This window comes from Mustelus asterias, chromosome 3 (assembly GCF_964213995.1).
Source record: "Mustelus asterias chromosome 3, sMusAst1.hap1.1, whole genome shotgun sequence".
NCBI classification, from domain to species: domain Eukaryota; kingdom Metazoa; phylum Chordata; class Chondrichthyes; order Carcharhiniformes; family Triakidae; genus Mustelus; species Mustelus asterias.
In genome coordinates, this window is record NC_135803.1 from 128530055 (window position 1) to 128550286 (window position 20232).

At 39.1% G+C, this 20232-nt stretch overlaps 1 protein-coding gene across 3 annotated transcripts in view; it reads left to right on the top strand.

Annotated features, from left to right (window-relative positions):
* Nucleotides 1-20232, top strand: part of LOC144491585 (protein TASOR-like) — a 58243-nt gene that overhangs the window by 25866 nt on the left and 12145 nt on the right. For all 3 annotated transcript variants that reach the window (XM_078209607.1, XM_078209609.1, XM_078209608.1), the window contains exons 4-15: nucleotides 3504-3576; nucleotides 3747-3838; nucleotides 5609-5743; nucleotides 5937-6064; nucleotides 8391-8410; nucleotides 10404-10506; nucleotides 15768-15871; nucleotides 16297-16400; nucleotides 16749-16818; nucleotides 16943-17011; nucleotides 17596-18336; nucleotides 19539-20050. In XM_078209607.1, the coding sequence (XP_078065733.1) occupies nucleotides 3504-3576; nucleotides 3747-3838; nucleotides 5609-5743; nucleotides 5937-6064; nucleotides 8391-8410; nucleotides 10404-10506; nucleotides 15768-15871; nucleotides 16297-16400; nucleotides 16749-16818; nucleotides 16943-17011; nucleotides 17596-18336; nucleotides 19539-20050 (2151 nt within the window). The remainder of the gene's footprint in view (nucleotides 1-3503; nucleotides 3577-3746; nucleotides 3839-5608; nucleotides 5744-5936; nucleotides 6065-8390; nucleotides 8411-10403; nucleotides 10507-15767; nucleotides 15872-16296; nucleotides 16401-16748; nucleotides 16819-16942; nucleotides 17012-17595; nucleotides 18337-19538; nucleotides 20051-20232) is intronic.

The window sequence follows — 20232 nt, forward strand, 5'->3', positions numbered from 1 at the left end:
ATTTTGTGAATTTTTAAAAGCTAGACTGAATACTACCTTTATCTTGCCCATTTTGTCACTGAGCCACCTATCAACAGTTGATATTTGTGCAACTGTTACGTTTGCCTATGCTTAATTTCCAACACTTGTGTATGAATTATGTCAAATCAAAATATGTTTGTGTCCGTATTGGACTTCATTAGATTGCACTATTCCATAAACTGCACAGGATAGCCTTAACTTAAATTTGAGAATTTTCTTTGTTCTAATTTTGCCCTCTGGTGCCAAACCAATTCAAAAGGGCAAGTAGTTGCACATACTTCAAATAGTGTGACACAAAACCGAGTGCATGTCTACACTTTCCAATAAAGGACTGCCAACTAGCTCAAATGTCCACATTGGAACTTAACAGTTAACATCCAGGATCTCTATATTTATTATCTGTTAGTGAGGTGTTATTTACCTAATTGAAAATTTGGAATTGCGTAACAATTGCTATTGATTTAAACATCCTTCATACTTTGTATCAGTGAAGCCAAGTTTGGTTGGTTCTACAGAGTTGGCGTAGTAGATTCTAGGCATATAAAAATGATGACATTGCACATAGATGCTAAGAAGTTATGTTTTGTACAAAGTCTAGGTCCAGTGCAGTGATGCAGTTTGTTCCCCAAGCACATGTTTGCATTTGCTGCTTCTCTTGTTGCTCCCAAATTTTCTTGTTTGGTAACACCAGTCTGTCATAGGGCAAGTATTTTTGCTTTAATTTCACTCCACTTCTGGTTTTGAGCTTCCAGGATAAATCTTCAACCCCACCCACAATGCCAAGACCTTACTGATCAAACTTTTAATATCCAGCATGATAATAAAAGCAAAATACTGCAGATTCTGGAATCTGAAACTTCCAGATTCCAGAAAATGCTGGAAAATCTCAGCACTGATCTCTCAGGAAGGGTACACTGGCTCTCGAAACAAATCTACGAAGATCAGACCTCCTACCAGGTCTAATTTGCACATGTTGAGTTTTGGAAACCGCTCATACCAAAAATCACAAGTGGAGGCAGCTGTCTGTCTCTGCAAAACATGCGTGTGTGAATCCTATTCCTGCAACTGTGACAATGGTGGGTGCCATTTCTGGTGGGGGGTGTTTTCTAGATTCTAGCCTTTTCTGCCATTTTCACAATGACAGAGGGGCTTTCTGACAACACTACAGCAATTCACTACATCAGCTTAATTCCCTGTGCTAGGATATATCATGTCCAAATGTGTTTCAAGTAATTTTTAAAGATTTGGGAATGCCCAAAAATAGATCTATTTGCTTTGTAGACAAAATTTCTGCTTGAAAATAAAGATGGTCTGGCTTGGAATTCTAATGGTTTCCTTTACCATAATACATTCAAAAGATTCACACATGGCACAATTTTGGTTTCCTTGTTTCATTCCTGCAGGTGTTTGGAAAGACAGGTTTTGATAAGGAGTAGTCAGCACGGCTTTGTGCATGGGAGATCATGCCTTACAAATTTGTCAGAGTTCTTTGATGAAGTGACCAAGAAGGTTGATGAGGGCAGGGCGGGTGACGTGGTCTATATAGACTTCAGTAAGGCCTTTGGTAAAGTTCCACATGGTAGGCTGCTCTGGAAGGTTAGATCACGTGGAATCCAGGGAGAGCTGGCACCTTGGATATACAATTGGCTTGATGGTAGGCAGCAGAGGGTAATGGTGAAAGAATGCTTGTTGGACTGAAGGCCTGTGACTAATGGTGTGCCTCAGGGGTCAGTGCTGGGCCCATTGCTGTTTGTTATCTATATCAATGATTTGGATGAGAATGTACAAGGCATGATCAGTAAGTTTGCAAATGACACTAAAATAGGTGGTATTGTAGACAGGAAGGTTATCGAAAATTGCAGCAGGATCTTGATCAGCTGGGGAAGTGGGCCAAGAAATGCAGATGGAGTTCAATACAGATAAATGTGAGGTGTTGTATTTTGGAAAGTCAACTCAAGGTAGGACTTTCACAGTGAATGGTAGGACATAGAAACATAGAAACCCTACAGTGCAGAAGGAGGCCATTCGGCCCATCGAGTCTGCACCGACCACCATCCCACCCAGGCCCCACCCCCACATATTTTACCCGCTAATCCCTCTAACCTACACATCCCAGGACTCTAAGGGGCAATTTTTAACCTGGCCAATCAACCTAACCCGCACATCTTTGGACTGTGGGAGGAAACCGGAGCACCCGGAGGAAACCGGAGCACCCGGAGGAAACCCACGCAGACACGAGGAGAATGTGCAAACTCCACACAGACAGTGACCCGAGCCGGGAATCGAACCCGGGACCCTGGAGCTGTGAAGCAGCAGTGCTAACCACTGTGCTACCGTGCCGCCTTAAGGACCTTAAGGAGTATTGTGGAACAGAGGGATCTTGGAGTTCAGGTGCATGGTTCTCTAAAGGTAGAGTCGCAGGTAGATAGGGCAGTGAAAAGGGTTTTGGCATGCTGGCCTTCACCAGTCAGGGCATTGAGTATAGATATTGGGAAGTTATGTTGCAGTTGTACGGGACGTTAGTGAGGCCGCACCTGGAGTATTGTGTTCAGTTTTGGTCGCCTTGCTATAGGAAAGATGTTTATTAACTGGAGAGAGTGCAGAAGAGATTTGCAAGGATGTTGCCAGGACTCGAGGGACTGAGTTATAGGGAGTGATTGGACAGGCTAGGACATTTCTTTGGAGTGTAGGATACCGAGGGGGATCTTATAGAGATGTATAAGATCATGAGAGGCATGGATAGGCTGAATGCACTCGGTCTTTTTCCCATGGTTGGCGAATCGAGAACTAGAGGGCATAGTTAAGAGGGGAAAGAATTAATGGGAACCTGAGGAGCAACTTTTTTTTACACTAAGTGTAAAAGTGTGGAATGAGCTGTCGGAGGAAGTGGTTGAGGCAGGGACATTGACAACATTTAAAAAGCATTTGGACAGATACATGGATAGGAAAGGTTTAGAGGGATAGGGGCCAAATGCAGGCAAATGGGGTTAGATTAGATGGGCATTTTGGTCAGCATGAACCAGTTTGGGCCGAAGGGCCTGTCTCCGTGCCGTAGATCCTGAGATCTCAACTTGAATCATCGTTTCACCTCGGGTCAAAATAGATAGGTAGAAGTCCTGGAGCTGTGTGCCACAGGAGATCATATGTAGCCATACCTACTTTAAAATGTCATGACAGTGTTTATACATGCATCCATAACATTTAATTCACTCAGCTGCCATAGGGAAGTTTTTCTACATCATTTGCAGGATGTTTATAGTGAACCCTATCAAGTAGGTTAAAAGCAAATTACTGCAGATGCTGGAATCTGAAACAAAAACTGAAAATGCTGGAAAATCTCAGGTCTGACGGCATTTGTGGAGATGAGAGCTAATGTTTCGAGTCTGGATGACTATCAGTGCTATAAAGAGGTACTTTTTTTAAAAAAAAATTGTTTATATGTTAAAAATTAATTGATTTTTCAATCACTTTTTTCCGGCTAGATTCCCATCATTTGTGAGAAAGGGTTGCCTGTGGGCCACTCCAAAGTTACAATTCTTGGAAATCCTACAATGGGTAAAAAAAAAATAATTTATTCACTGAAATAGTAATTGGTATTTTTAAACATGCATAGTGTAAATTATCTCAAGTTCTTTGTGAAATTTTTGAGCATTGAGTTTTTCTCATTAAGTCAATTAAAATCTTTAAAAATAATGACTGAGGATTTAATGACTTCCACCTCCCAGGTATTTATCTTTCAAAATACTGTGATGTTCTTCAACCCAATCCTCTGGCAAGCGGCAGGAAGGCAGAGATGATAATTTTCAAAATTATAAAGGTAATGTCCGACTTCATTTCTTTTAAGGCAGCTGTTTTCTCTTGTTTTCACTTCTCAATCCTAGCCCAACCTCCAAATCATTCCTTTGCGATGTAATGTACTTATTCTGTCTGATTTAATGTTAGACTGGAGGAGACAGGAATAAAGATTCCAGTGTTTAAAGTACAAAATTTTGTAATGGGATGATGATCCTTCGAATTTCTTAAGTGACGATTTACAAAAAAAATCATTCATGAGATGTGAGCATCACTGGCAAGGCCGGCATTTATTGCCTATCCCTAACTGCTCTTGAGAAGGTTGTGGTGAGCTGCTATCTAGACCTGCTGCAGGTCATGTGGTGTAGATGCACCCACAGTGCTGTCATGGAGAGTTCCAGGATTTCTCAGTGACATATTTTCAAGTCAGGATGAGTGATTTGGAGTGAAACCTCCAAGTAGTGATTTGTCTGCTGCCCTTGTCCTTCTGAAAGGTAGTGGTTATGGGTTTGGAAGGTGCTGTAGTGCATCTTGTAGATGGCACACATGGCTGTAACTGTGCTTTGGTGGTGGTGAGAATGAATGTTTGTAGATGGGGGTGCCAGCCAAATGGGCTGCTTTGTCCTGGGTGATGTCAAGCTTCTTGTGTTGGAACTGCACTCATCTAGGTAAGTGGAAAATATCCCATCACATGCCTGAATTTTGCCTTGTAGGTGGAGGACAGACTTTGGGGAGTCAGGTGGTGAGTTACTCACTGTAGGATTCCTCACCTCTGACCTGCTCTTGTAGCCATAATATTTACATTATTTCAGGTCAATAGTAGCACCCAGGATATTGATAGTAGGGAGTTCAGTGATGGTAATAGGATTGAATGTCAAGGGGCAATCATTGAATTCTCTCTTGTTGGAGATGGTATTGCCTGGCACTTATGTAGCGTGAATGTTACTTGCCACTTATCAGCCCAAGCTTGGATATTGTTCGGCTCTTTTTGCATTTGGCCATGGACGACTTCAGTCTCTGGAAAGTTGTGAATGGTGCTGAGCATTGTGCAATCATCAGCGAACATCCCTACTTCTGGCCTTAAGATGGAAGGAAGGTCATTGATGATGCAGCTGAAAATGGTTGAGGTTAGGACATTACCCTGAGGAACTCCTGCAGTGATGTCCCGGAGCTCAGTTGACTGACCTTCAGCAACCACGACCATCTTCCTTTGAGCTAGATATGACTCCAGCCATCAGAGAGTTTACCCCTGATTTCCATTGACTCCAGTTTTGTGAGGGCTCTTTGATGCCACATTCTGTCAAATGCTGCCTTGATAGTAAGTGATATCATTCTCCAAAGCATTGTAAGTTTTCAAGAGGGAGTTAAATATAGCTCTTGGGTCTAAAGGGATCAAAGAATATGGGGGAAAGTGGGAACAAGTTACCGAGTTGGATGGTCAACCATGATAATGAATGCCGGAGAAGGCTCAAAGGGCTGAATGGTCTGCTCCTATTTTCTAAGTTTCTCACCTCCCCCCATCCCTAGCGTTCAGCTCTTTCGTCCATGTTTGATCCAAGGTTGTAATGAGATCAGGAGCTGAGTGACCCTGAGTGTGAGCGAGCAGGTTATTGCTCAGCAAGTATAATTGAGTGAATCTTTGCTTGCTATCTGAGTGGAGGCTAGTTGCTGGTCCACAGCTTTGTAAAACTAGCAGGTTGTCCTTCTATGATCAGATTGGAGTAGTATTATTTAAAAATGGTGCACCATATGATGCCTTTAACACATGTCTAATTTTGATTTGTTTAATTTTCAGGGAAGAGTAAAAGCTGTTTTTGATAATACCACCAAGAATTTCACCCCTCCAACCCCAAAGCACGATTGCCATGTTTTTAGAAACCTTAACAGGGTCATTTCACTGTTCACTTACAGAGCATTTGACCTTACACAGGTACCTTTTGAAAACTTTCTCTATCTTGAAGGCTATGCATTGTAATTTCCATCCTAAAATAAATATTTGACTTAATTTGTTTGTACTTTTGGGAAGTTGATAAACCAGTTTACTTTTGATACCATATGATTGAAACAGGCATACAAACTGGTTGCTTCGTTAGCTTATTAACATTGTTGCTTTAATTTTTCAGTTTTATCTCTATGAATTTGGAAATGAAGGCATAAGACAGTATCCAAGACATGTTTGCCCGTATGCCGTGGTATCCTTTGTTTACAAGGAAAATAAAATTCCCAAAACGCCCAAACCACTTGTACTTAGGTAAGAAAAGAATGTGCATTTCATACTATCCGTATGAAAAGGGACTGTTCATGTAGTTAGATATTTTGTAGTTTTTATTTGTGTATTTTGGTTTCACCTGTCAGGAAAAATACTGACTCAGATGAGTGAGAACAGATTTGGGACTGAATCTTGGATTTCCTTGTAACTCAGTATCTTGCTGACTGGTGAATGAACACACACAATTTTGGAATTCTAAATTATATGATAAACTTTCTTTTATCTTGAGTTGCTTCTACTACCAATTAACCTTGGTCTAAAACGAGCACTGCTATGGAATTAATGGTATTTTGGAGTGCAGAATTCTCTGGATCATAGAATTTAATCTTCCAAAAGCACCAACTAGTTCCTAACGTAAACAGCTAATACCATCTCTGGTTCACCAGTCTTTACTAAAGATGCTTATCAACTACTTACTGGCAAATCATCAGCTTTGCAATATTTTTACAGAAAGGGGATATATGATGCACTTAAGGTTTTTTAAATTGTTAAGGTTATTGATTCGAAATATTTTATTAACATAATTACAAGCCTCTGAAACTAGTGACAGAAATTGCAAGCAGTTTGGCACATAAAATGCTTCTTTTAGATTTATATGAAAATTGAAACAACTTGTGTTGAAAATAAGTTGGTTGGTATACACACCGAAGTGTGAAATGTATCTAGGTCTGTAAATATTTTCCTATGCTAATCAAGCCCACTTTACACTCTTGGACTGCCTTGAGTATTAACTTTTAATAAGCCATAAAATATGAATGCAACAGAACTGGGTGGAGTTTAATATGCTGAATAGTTGAGTTTGGTGCTGGAAAGAGAACTAGTTCCTAAGAGTTGACTTGCACGTTTTTTACTTGGGGATACCTATGTCATCTTTGCCCATCATGTAGCATGTACTGAATTGGATGCAATTACTTATTGTACCCATTTTCATATCGTGTGAAGCACCTATGGCTCTGAACAGATATGATCGGTAAGTTGTACTGAGCTGAATGTACCAGGATCTTAAACCCTCTTGCAGGGTATGTGACAGTACTCCCTTTATAAGAAGCTTCAGTTGCTTTTAATATTAGGGCAAGATTAAAGTAGCCCCTAATATCATTGGAGGTAACAGATCTAAAAACACTTGTGTGTTACAAAGTTGCAGCTGATGACCAAGGCAAAGACCATAGGCTATACTCCACAGCATCAACAACTACATATACATCTGGGTTAAGGGACCAGTTTCAGTAGTGTAGATGCAGAAATCCGCTGCTCTTGCACGCTCTCTTGTGGTTTTAAGAATGTTTTTAAGATGTGGGAGATCTTTCATGTTTCTGAAACATCTTTGGTGTTTCTGCAAACTATTGGAGAATGCAGTTAACTGTGGGACATAATTTTGCACTGTGGTGAATGAATAATAAGAAGTCTCGCAACACCAGGTTAAAGTCCAAAAGGTTTTTTTGGTAGCACGAGCTTTCGGAGCACTGCTCCTTCATCAGGTCACTCACCTGACGAAGGAGCAGTGCTCCAAAAGCTCATGCTACCAAATAACACCATTAACCTGGTGTTGTCAAACTTGTTGCTGTGCCCACCCCAGGCCAATGCCAGCATCTCCACATCGTGAATGAATAATGTTAGCTATTCATTTCACTTCCACTTGCTCACATTCCTGCAGGGATTTGCATTGGGACTTGCTGAGTCCCTAGAGAACCTAAAGGCACAGACCTCTGCAGGTGACCTGGGTCCATGTGAACAAAGCAAACTGCTATGTATCTCCTTAACCAGTCAAATTGAAGAATTGTTAATGAGCATACTCTAAAAGGATGTCTGACAGAATATTGAATTTATTGTCTCCTATAGGGCATTAACCTGGTGCTGCTTTTGACCTCTCATTAGTTCTGGATTGGTGAGCAGTCAATCTGGCAAGATTGGTGATTGATATCCTATAGCATTTGCCAGATTAGAAAATTAGGCTCAATTATAGCTCACTCCCACCTACCATAGCAGTTGAGTGGCCTGCTGACACTTCAGTCATAACTAATATCTACATGAATAAGCTATAGAAGGGTGATTGGAAACCCAGTATCATACACAAAAAGGAGTCCAGGGCTTTGAAAGAGATGGGAGAAAATTCTTGGGCGGGTAGACAGCAGTATTGATGTATTATTAAAGAATAATGTACAAAATGACACAATAACCTGTTTAGAGTTTCTTCAAGTGTGGTATGATCTGTGAAGTTTACAGGGCAGCCTGTTTTCCTCTCCAATTCGGGTTATTTGTAGATGCGATTGCTTATGAATAATAATATGCTTTTATTTTGCTCTTGCAGCGATGATGGCACCCAATCAGGTATGTTCATTCTCATTCATACGTTTGGAATGGAAAGTTTCAAAGAGCAATATGTATTTGACATGTTTCCCTGATTTGGCTAGAATCAAAGTAGAATCTGATTTTTGAATTGATGGGGGAAGGGCTACTTAAATCTAATACATTTTTACAATACATAGCTTTGTCTTCAGTGAAAAATGCATAACCAGATTCTTTGTTGTTGCACTTAGTGAAAGTTTGACATGCACCTTTAGCGGCTGGCAATTGACTATAAGGCCAGGAAGAGATGATGATTAAAACAATGGATCTTATAGGCCTTATGAATCTGACATGTTTACTTGTTGCTACTGAGAAGAAGTAAAGCATTAATGCAACTATGGAATGGTTTGATGAGCTTCATTGCCATTTGAAAATTGCATACTCATTGGCAGCCAAAATACCAATTATTTCGTTTCTTATCTTCCAAGATCTATATTTAAAATTTCCAATTCAAAAGTCAGACTCGTTTCCCTGTCTGATCTTGCCAGTTGAATCTCAGTAGGGCTGCTTTGAATTTTTTGTATGCAATGGAAAAGGTTCTGTGACGAATATGCTGTGAACTCATTTGTAAATGCAGACTCTTGATAAGCATTGCAACCAAGATCTCCAATGTTTCATGGAAAATGTGTTTCTCTCTGGTTGTTTTCAAGATATTTGTTTTCAGGCATTTGCCGGATGAGAAAATTAGGCTCAGTTATATTATGGGACATGCAGATATGCAATCATTAAAGTTTACAGTAATTTTCTTAGGATACATATTCTATTCATTATTAGTTGTAAGCATTATTTTTGTGCCTTTGTAATTACAGTAGTGGTAAGTCAAACCATTCTTTGTCCTCTCTCTGCCTCCAAAAGCCAATCTGGGTCTTGATTGCACCATAGTTAGGATTCCACATTTCGGGTGATTGAAAGACCTCGTGAGGTCTAAACATCTGTGCTGCTTTAAAGTTGACAATGTATATGTGACTGTTTCATCTTTTTCAGAGTTTATTTGAAATGTTTGGCTTCTTAGAGCATAGCTCTGAAATACTAAAATGGCACACATGAATATTTTTAGTGTGAAACCCTTGAAATCGATTAATTTAGTTGATACAAAGGATATCTCGATTTCAAAACATCTTTGTTTAGTCATTTTAATAACATTTAGCACTGCACAGGCATACCATGTTATTTTACCACTTCCTGCAGTAAGATCACCATGCCCATTGTTTTCAAGATCTGTCACATTCTACTTGATATGCTAATTTTTTATACTTTTATTGAGTGTGTAATTGCAGATGCTTGGGCCAAAGATATAAAATAACTTGTACCCAATGTTTGATCACCTATAAACGTCTGTGCACAATTTTCGTGCCTTAATATGTATCTGAATTTGGGTTTCAGTCAGCATTTCTATCTCCAATGTAAAAACAGTGTTTACTGGAAATCTGGAAGAAAAACAAAGCGCTGGAAATACTCGGCAAGCCTGGCGGCATCTGTGGAGCGACAAAAATAATTGGCCAGTCCTAAAGAAGAATCACATTTGACTCAAAATCTTTTAGGCATTTCTCTGTCCACAGATGTTGCCCAACCTTTCCAGCACTTTCTGTTTTTACTTGTAATGTACCTGACCAGTTAAACATTTAAAGACTGATTATCTAAGGGGAAAACAAAAGTAACTTATAGTTTTGGTTTCCCCACCACCAGAAGCAAATCTGATTCCTAATTTTACTGATCCTGTGTTTTTCTTATGTCCACGCTTGACCCAGCTTTCTGAAATAAAAACTCCTTTTTGGTTTTTAAAACCTTCTTCTGGCCATTACAATGATCTCATTTCAGACACAAATCTTCACTCTCGTACCTTGATCTTTTTAAACTCATGGTCTCTTCTAGGTTTGTATCTCTCTTTCGGAAGTTTGCTTTTTCTTCATGTTATCGTTAGCTATTTGCTCATTTTTTAAACTGAACCTCTGAGAATTAAGATTTGTCTGTTTAGGAAAATCTTACACCATTTGGAAAGGACAACTAATGAACAAGGGGAGGTTTCTGTGCTTTGGCTTATTACGGTCAGCAACTCAGCCATTTCTGCCATTCAAACTGTAAGTAGCATTGCTTTATGATTTTAGTTTTATTTGTTCGATGGCAAAATTGAATGAATGACAGAATTAACTGTGGAAGTGACTATTGAATGATGAAGCCTAATTCTGGTCAAAAATACGTATGCTATTTTCCTAAGTTGTACTGTTTTTGAAAGCGTTTTTTGGTAAGAGAAACTACAAAGTAGTGAAGTGCAAACATTCTGTAATGAGTGAAGGCAGAAGAACTTGCTAATATCCTAGTTCTAAGTAGGATTTTGGTATGTTAAGTAATTTGTAACCGTGAAATGTTAATTTTAAAAAAGAGTAAATTAAACCCTGTCAAAATACTACTTGGAATGGTGTTTTGAGGACATTCTATAATGTGCACATTGTAGTCATGATGAAAAATCAAAATTATATGGTTGTGCAACAATTTTAAGTCACTAAATCAAATGACAATTTTGCTATAACTGCCATTGTACAATGCGTAAGTGGAAAAACCCTGAGTACTTTGACACAAAGCATACATTGCAAGTAATTGCAATAATAGTTAAATGAAGCAAAATGGTGACTGCTAAATAACTGGTTGCTTCTGCAATGAGTCACAATGATGCAGCACAAATGGAAACTAGTTCTTTTTTGAATGTTAACTATTGATATTGTTCCATTGCCTGTTCAAGCAGTGCATTCGGGATCACAACTCTGTAACGTAAATGATTCCTTATGTTGCCTGTGGTTCTTTTGACAATTGGCATAAAATATGACCTCTGGTTATCACTTTTCTGCCACCAGAAATTGTTTCTTTTCATTTACTGGTACTCTTAATGGAACCATACATGATTTTGAATACCTCTATCAAATTTTGTGTTAATTTTCCCTTTTAAGGAGACCAAGCCCAGCCTCTCCGTTGTCTTTATCTAACTGAAGTCTTTCATCCCTGATACCATTCTAGCAAATCTACCCAGCATCCTTTCCAAAACCTTGAAACCATTCTTAGTGTGCCCAGATTTGAACATACTACTCTAGTTGAGGTCTAACTACTTCTAGGGTTTGATGTTAACTTGTTTGCTTTTGTTTTCCATTAATAAAGCCAAGTATCCCCAACACCCTTTTCAACCTGCTTTGCCACCTTCAAGGATTTGTGTACATGCAACCCTAGTTTTCTGTTCCTGCATCTTGTTTGATTTTCTACTGTTTAGATTACATCTCCTCATTGTGATATCAAAATGCATAACTTCACACTTGCGTTGAATTGCATTTGTATTTATTCGTTAAAGGGATGTTACTATTGCTGGCAAGGCCAACATTTTTTTGCCCATCCCTAATTGCCCCCGAGACCATTTTAAGAGTCAACTACATTTGCTCTGGGTCTGGAATCACCTGTAGGTCAGAACAGGTAAGGATGGCAGTTTCCTTCTATGAAATTAATGAACCAGATGGGTTTTTACAGCAATCAATGATAGTTTCGTAGTCCCATTACTGAGACCAGCTTTCAATTCCAGATTTTTAAAATTAATTTCCTAGAAGGAAACCTGCCATTAATCTACCAGGTTCAAGGGGTCAAATGGCCTACTTCTTCTGTTCCCATGTCTTGTGGTCTTTTGCATCAAAAACTAGATCAAGTTAATCAAATAACTATTTAGCTGCAGTAAATCGTTACTGACTTTCAGTTGTCAGTCCATACCCTTTTAGTGCCAGTAAACTTTGTCATGAGTTATTGTCTTTAATGTGAAAATGGGAAAGATTTTAAACTGACTGGTCTGTAGTTGCCAGGTTTATCCCCCTCGCCCCTTATTAAAAAGCAGTATTAACATCTTCAGTTCCTCGATACTCCAGTACCAAACTGCTATCGAAGTTAAATTGTGGCCAGCGTCTCAGCAGTTTTCCATCCATACTTCCTCCTAACGTTGGATGCATCCAGTCTGTAATAGGTGATTTTTAAAAAAATGATTTTGATGATTGCCACTCTTTTATATGCCTCTGATATCTGTGCTGCCTTCTCTTATTGCTATATCAGCAACATTTGCTTTTTGTTATTGAAGATGGACATGTTCCTTTGGTACCATAACCACTGCCTCCTTGAGAGTATCTACTTTTTGGACCCTAATCAAAGCTACTGTTAGGGTGCTTGATCCAAACCCCAAGGTATATTTTGAAGTTAGATTAGGCCCCAACAATCCTTTTATCTTTTGCATAAATGTAAGGTTAGGATGCTTTGCTCCAGGTGTGATTCTACTGATAAATTAGAGTTCTTTTATCAAATCAAGCTTTATTCATAACACACTTTGCATATAGCTTTGCAACAGAATGAAATAGCTTAACTTTTAGAAGTTGAACAATACTTAAAATGAAAGGAAACAATTCTAATTTCTAGTTTATCACTATTTCAGTTACAATTAATCATTATTCCTCTTAATAGACTTAAAACACTTTAAAAATGGTTAGCAATCACAGATATACTTGCTCTGACTTGGGTAATAGCCATGAAGGTTCCGTAGAGTCTTTGTAGAGAGAGAACGCGCAGCTTGTAGGCTTCTATCTTTTAACAGCCTCCTCCAGCAACTGAACACACAAAGCTGTTTCTCTCTACTACAAGCCTAGCTCCCCCCATTAACTACATCACATGATCCTGTATTCCTAATTTACCTTCCGTTATTTTAACTTTAAAAAAAAATCAGGGGTCCCCTCTTGTTATAGACAAAAAGCAAATAGCTTCATTCTAAGTAAACACAAGGCTAAAATTAGTAATTATCTTGCTGCATTCCCCTCCAGACGTACCAACTGCTTTGAGAACGAAGCACTGAACTTTAAACATTCTACAGAAACATTATCAATAGCACGGTATAATCACAGCTGCCAACTCTTTGATCACTTTTTTTTCTATTTGTGTTTCTAAAAAACTTTTTCTCTTCTTTTATGATGGCTACTAATCTATGTTTGTACTTTTTTTTTGCTCCTGTTCTGTTCGTCTAGATCTTCTCTTTACTCGGTGTTCAGTATCATTCTTTACCATATATAATGAACGATGATTTGTCATAACCCTCCATTTTATGTCACATTTTAACATTTAAATATTGTCAACCAAGGAACTGTAGTTTTGGAAACCCCATCGCTCATGGGAATGTGTTATTCCTTACTTCTCCTTTTTGAAGGCCTTTCTTCAGGGTGGACACATACTTCATAGGCAAAACAGTAATGGAATAATTACGATCAATTTTCGATTACAATCCCCCCGGCCAGATCCCTTGACTTACTGAAGTTGACTCTTATCCAGCTGAGCATTTTTACATATGTATCTCCTTTCCATTGTTATTCTAAACCTGGTGTAATGATTATTGTTCTCCTAATGTTCTCACTGAAAAATGTCCTATTTCATTTCCCAGGATTGGATCCAGCACTATATCCATGTTAGGCTGGAAAAGCACTGATTGAGAAAATGCACATGCACCCATTTCAGGAATTCCTCCCCTTTTTTGGCACAGTGGTTAGCACTGCTGCCTCACAGCACCAGGGATCTGGGTTCAAATCCAACCTCGGGTCACTGACTGTGTGGAGTTTGCACATTCTCCCTGTGTCTGCGTGGGCTTCCTCCGGGTGGTCCGGTTTCCTCCCACACTCCAAAAGATGTGCGGGTTAGGTTGATTGGCAATGCTAAATTGACCCTAGTGTCAGGGGATTAGCAGGGTAAATATGTGAGGTTATGGGAATGGGGCCTGGGTGGTATTGTGGTCAGTGCAGACTCAATGGGCCGAATGGCCTCCTTCTGCTCTGTAGGGATTCTATGGATTCTTTGCCCTTTACACTGTTAATTACTATATCTATCTACATTAGGCTAATTAATGTTCCATTTATTACTACACTAATTCTTTCTGTAATTCATCTCCGACTACTGAGACTACAACCATCTCCTCATGACACTCAATGGCATTACCATTGCTCAACCTCCAGTATCAATATCATGGGAGTTACCATTAACAAGAAACTGAATTGGACTAGCCAAATAAATACCGTGGTTTCAAGAGCAAGTCAGAGGCAAAGAATTCTGCACCAAATAACTCATCTTCTGACTCCCCAAAGTCAGTCTACCATCTACAAGGCACAAGTCAGAAGTATGATGGAATACTCTCCACTTGCCTGGATAAGTGCAGCTCTAACAACACTGAACAAGTTTGACACCGCCCAGGACAAAGCTTGATTGGCATCCGATCCATTCACTCCCACCACCACCAAAACACAGTTGCAGCAGTGTATTACATCCACAGGATGTAATACAGGAACTCTCAATGCCCCCTTAGATGGCACCTTCCAAACCCGCGACCACTACCATCTAGAAGGACAAGGGAAGCAGGCACAAGGAAACATACCAACTGGAAATTCCCACCCAAGCCACCCACCATCCTGACTTGGAAATATGTTATTGTTCCTTCGCTATCGCTAGTCAAAATCCTGGAACTTCCTCCTGACAGCACAATGGGTGTACCGACACCACATGACTGCAACAGTTCAAGAAGGCAACTCCCTGCCCTCTTTTCAAGCAATTAGGGATCAGCAATAAATGCTGGCCTAGCCACAACGCCCACATCGCATGAATGAATTAAAAAAAAATTAATACAAAGTTATTTTTATCTCCTTCCCCCCACTATATTGTGGCCTGTATAATACACAGTTGTGCAGTAGCTCCTCTTGGTTCTAACGTCCTCATTTCAAACCAAATAAACTTTTCCTTTGACCCCTCAAACACCTAACTCATAGCACTGATGGGAATTTTTAAAAATCAGTATTGTCAGAGACCCCTTTTCATCCTGAATTCCTTGTAACTAGGAAAATTAAGTCGCCAATTCTCTGTTCTTTGAGCCAAATCTCTGCTATTGCTAATGTTTTATGTTCCCACGTGGCAAATTGTGCTTGCACCGTACTATCCTTACCATGCTGTCTTTCATTCCCAGACAGGAAGGATATGCTATGTTAAATGTCAAATGTCATCTTTGAACTGACAATAGTGGCTTCTAATCACTTCACAGCCTTGAATGTTCACACTCTATACAACCAAATTGAAAGGGATTAACCTTTATACTTATTGTGGTCTGTATAATGAACTTCTCTGAACATGTTATGTATTTTACTGTTAAACTGAGAGTTTCAATTAATGTAGTGTCGAATGGTTAAACGACGTTCTCTGCTGATTTCTAATCAAATTAAGTGGGGCATTTGGCAGTTATGAAAATAACACTAGTTGAATCTGTAGGTCTTGCTTTTTATCAAGTAGATCCTCTTTTTTTTAGGCCTGAAAAACTTGATATTGCAACGGTTATGAGTGTTGAAAGCTTAAAAAACAAAGTACCGATGACAGTGTTCCGAAAAGCAACTTTCTCTGGGACAAGAGAAGGTAAGTGCTTAATCTGTGATTAAAATTTTGTTAACCTTATATAGTTGGAATTTCCTCTTTTGGCTTTTGTGGATTGCATATCACTTAAGTAAATCACTTGAGTTGATGTGGCAACTCAGCTGTGATTCAGGAAAGTCATTGGCTCCTCCAAATGTGTTGTCTGTTGCTGTGTAATTGGAGATGGAAAGGAAGGAGATGGCTAACCATTGTCTGTTTCTTGCTTTTTCCCTTCGAGTATTGCTTTTTCCTTTCTTCCCCTCACCACTTTCTTCTTCCCCCACTCGAAGCAGCCCACAACACAGGCATTTCAAACAGCCTGCTGTCCTTGAAGAGAACTGACTGTAAACATGTCTTATTTATTAAAATGTCAGACTAATAAGTTCTGCGAAATTATATTTAGAACCAGTTTTATCTGTTTTCCCCAGCACTGAAGAATGGGATGTATTATAGCTTGTATGAGTTTGTGGAACAAGGAAAAACAGGGAGCAATTTGGAGTCTCTGCTTCATAAGCTGGAAGAGGAAAAACTAGTGAGTTACATATTAAGTCATTCACTGAACATTTCCATTTAAATAAAATGCAACTATCATTTGTAAATGTTTGCATCTTGCTTAGAGAGTACCAATAATAATTGAAGCTCAGCTCATTTTGCTTAATTCTTTCAGCTCCCGCATGCCCGCTCTTCAGCTAACAAACTGGAAGATTAAAGCTTAAAAGTGTTGTGCATGTTTGTTGTCACTCTTGCTCATGTACTTGTTTGTCTAGCACCTCAGCATTATCACTTTTTCATGTTTGCCTCCCTATTGCTATTTTCCTTGGACCAATCCCCTATTGTTCATATTTGTAGCATTTTAAAGATTTAATATCTTTATGCATAGGTTCTTATAAAACCATTGGAAGATCGAGGATTTCTGCTTTTATTTTCTCCATTGGAGATGATGGATAATGGTAAGTGTGATTGCTCAGATTTATATTAAATATTGTAATTGAATGTGAAGTTTTTAAACTTTTGGTACTGCTACACAGTGTTGATTCAGAATTCTCATTGTGATTTTTTCCCCCAAAAAATCAGGTTCTCAAAGCTCGAAGTCCAAGTTTCTTCAAGCATTATTTCTGTTTCCAGAGTCTAGACTGATTGGCGGTAAGTTAAATCAGTATGGAACCAATTAAGGCTAGAAGCAATTTATACTAGGGATATGATAAATTAAGTCGGAGTTGTAGTATGAAATTTATATTTATGTAATGTCCTACTCCATACCTACTTTAGCCATCTTTGTATTTTACTCCAACATCACCTTGTCAGTGAAAGTAGAAATTCTGTGGCAGTGTGTAGATGTGTTGAATGCAGCAGCAGGAGTTGCTTGGCCTATCTCAGTTCCTGTTAATAGGTGAAAATGCTTCCCTTTAATTAGACTTTAGATCATCTTTGTCCTTAATCGGATAATTCATACGTTGCACACAATTGACACACGAGCATCTTAAAACTTCAGTGTAAATATTTATTTGCTTAAGTTTTTAAGCAGGCAGTGTGAAGTGAAATCTTTTAACAAGCATGATAAAATTTGTCAACTTTGCTGCAAAAATTGTTTTCAAAAGTAATGCAAACTTGGAAAAATTGTCTACAAACTTTCTTTTCCTTTCTACCCCGGGACTGCATTTTAACTTTGTTAGTCTGCTATGTAAATGGGCCTAATAAGTTGGTGGTTGTTTGTGTTCCTTTTGTAGATGAAATCAAGAGAAATACTGAATCTGAGTCAACTGTATACAGTGACCCAGCGGTCATGCCGCAGTTATCCAAGCTTATACCTGCGCTGCACTTTGCTCTGGATAAAATTCGAAAAGAGCTGCCTAGTAGCTTAAAGAACTCCACCATGGATGCTGCATTTGAAAATAATGTAATCGGTTATCTGAAGAATTCCCAAGGGAAAGAGGCTTGTGGTGAAAATGGAAAGCTTAATCAATTCATCATTCCCACTTATGAGGAGAAAAGGTTCTCTTCAACCAGGCAAAAGAGATCAAATTTATCAAGAATTTTGCGCTCTTACTTTTTTCACCCTGTTCGGTATCAATTTGAGGTTTCCAAAGCTAGCGAAATGTTAGACCAATATCCAATCTCTGATACTGAGTTACTCAGCTCTCCTGTTGCATGTGCTGGAGAAGAACAAAAATTTGAGATTTCAGTGCCAGAGATCACTGCTCCGGAACCAATGGATCCTCAAATGAGCAGCATCATAGCTGATGGTAATTTTGTGATGCCTTCTGAGAATATGGCTGATTATGATCCTCATAAAATCCAAGAGCTTATTGACTTGATATACAGCAGGAAAAGGCATGGCCCAGGGGAAGCTGGTGTAATGAATATTGAAGGACTTGCACATTGTTTTTCTGACAAAAATAACCTTGGATTGAAGAGGAAGTTAGAATCTGTTTCCGAGAGGAGCCACAAGCATTTGAAGACAACTCAAGGTAATGGAGCAAGCATTGCATTTAATATTTAACTTCCATACAATAAAATGGGTAATGTGGGTTAAATAACTCCTCGCATTTTGACGGAATTAATTTGAATGTAATCCAGATGAGTGAGGTGAATTTATTTTCCCCCAATTTAAGGATTTGAGTTTGGCTAGTTTCAAAGCTGGTTACTTAACATGAGGACAAAAAGCACCCAGCTTGACATGCGTTAGCTGTGATTTGTTATTATGATGGGGAGAGAATTCAAAAATTAGAAGTGCAAAGGGACTTGGGAATCCTAGTTCAGGATTCTCTTAAGGTTAACTTGCAGGTTGAGCTGGCAGTTAGGAAGGCAAATGCAATGTTAGCATTCATTTCGAGAGAACTAAAATACAACAGCAGGAATGTACTGCTTTATAAGGCTCTGGTCAGACCACTTTTGGAATATTTTGGGCCCTGTATCTAAGGAAGGATGTGCTGGCCTTGGAGAGGGTCCAGAAGAGGTTCATGAGAATGATCCTGGGAATGAAAGGCTTGACATATGAGAAGCATTTGAGGACTCTGAGTCTGTACTCAATGGAGTTTAGAAGGATGAGGAGGGGTTCTCATTGAAACTTAGAATACTGAAAGGCCTGGATAGAGTGGATGTAGAGAAGATGTTTCCATTAGTAGGAGAGATTGGGATCCGAGGGCACAGTCTCAGATAAAGGGATGACCTTTAGAACTGAGATGAGGAGGAATTTCTTCAGCCAGAGGGTGGTGAGTCTGTGGAATTCATTTCCACAGAAGGCTGTGGAGGCCTACTACAGTGCCAGCATTTTGTTTTGGAAATTGGTATAGATTTATTTTTTCCACCATGGATTTTTTTCTCTCTTATTGTTTAGACGTGATTATTCATATAGTTATTCATTCACCAAGTGCAATGGAGTTTGTGGACTGAGCGAAGAAGAGCAATCTAAGATTTACTAAGTGTTCTATTCAAGAAAGCCAGATGGTGATGGATTGAACTGGACCCTAACCCTGATAGTTCATAAACTTTTACAGAGATAAAAGATAAACATGATAAACATGCACCTCCAAACCCAACACAGTTTGTCATCTATATATAGGAGCATAAACAAATTTCCATTTGATACCTTTTGTTTGCATATACTGAAGTTATTAATATACAATTACTACCAGGCTCTCTCTTTTTAAAAAAAGTAATTTCTTTGCAGGGTCAGTGGATGAATCAAGATTACCTGATCCAGCTTCTCAAGTAATAAATGGGCTTGGCTTCGATGAAACTGACATCAGGCAACATGAACTTACTCCAGATCCTGAAAAACTTGTTGGTTTGTTTCTTGAAGTATTTAAGTCTTCCACTTGTCAGAGCACAGACCCAGAGATTCCATTAAACCAGGAAATAAGGATGCCGGTTTGCCCCAGTGGTGATAATCTACAAAGCAACAACGTGGGTTACTGCTGGGACCAAAGTGATGCTTTGATTAATGAGAAAACACAACTAAATCAGAAAAGCATTGATGGCCACACCTCACACGGTGAAGCAACAAAACAAGAGCATTCCCAGGAAGGCTTTGTACTTGGCCTTGAGCAAGAAAGTCCAAGATTATGTGGAAGTGGTTCTGGGTTAGCATATGTTGATGACATTCATTTCAGAATAAAAGGAATTGATCAGCCTTCAGGAGAACATTCATTACCATACAGTATGAGGGAAGAATACCCAGAGGTAAGGCTTGCTATTCTGTTTCACTACAGTATGCAGTTGTTGCATACTGCTTAGAAATTTATAATGTAGGGAAGCAGTTTAATAACCTGGATTTTGCAGTCAGCTGCAAAGCAAGTGTGTTTATTGCTGACATCGAAGTGGGCAGCCCATAATGATTTAGTGATCTCTGTGCTGGGTGTTCT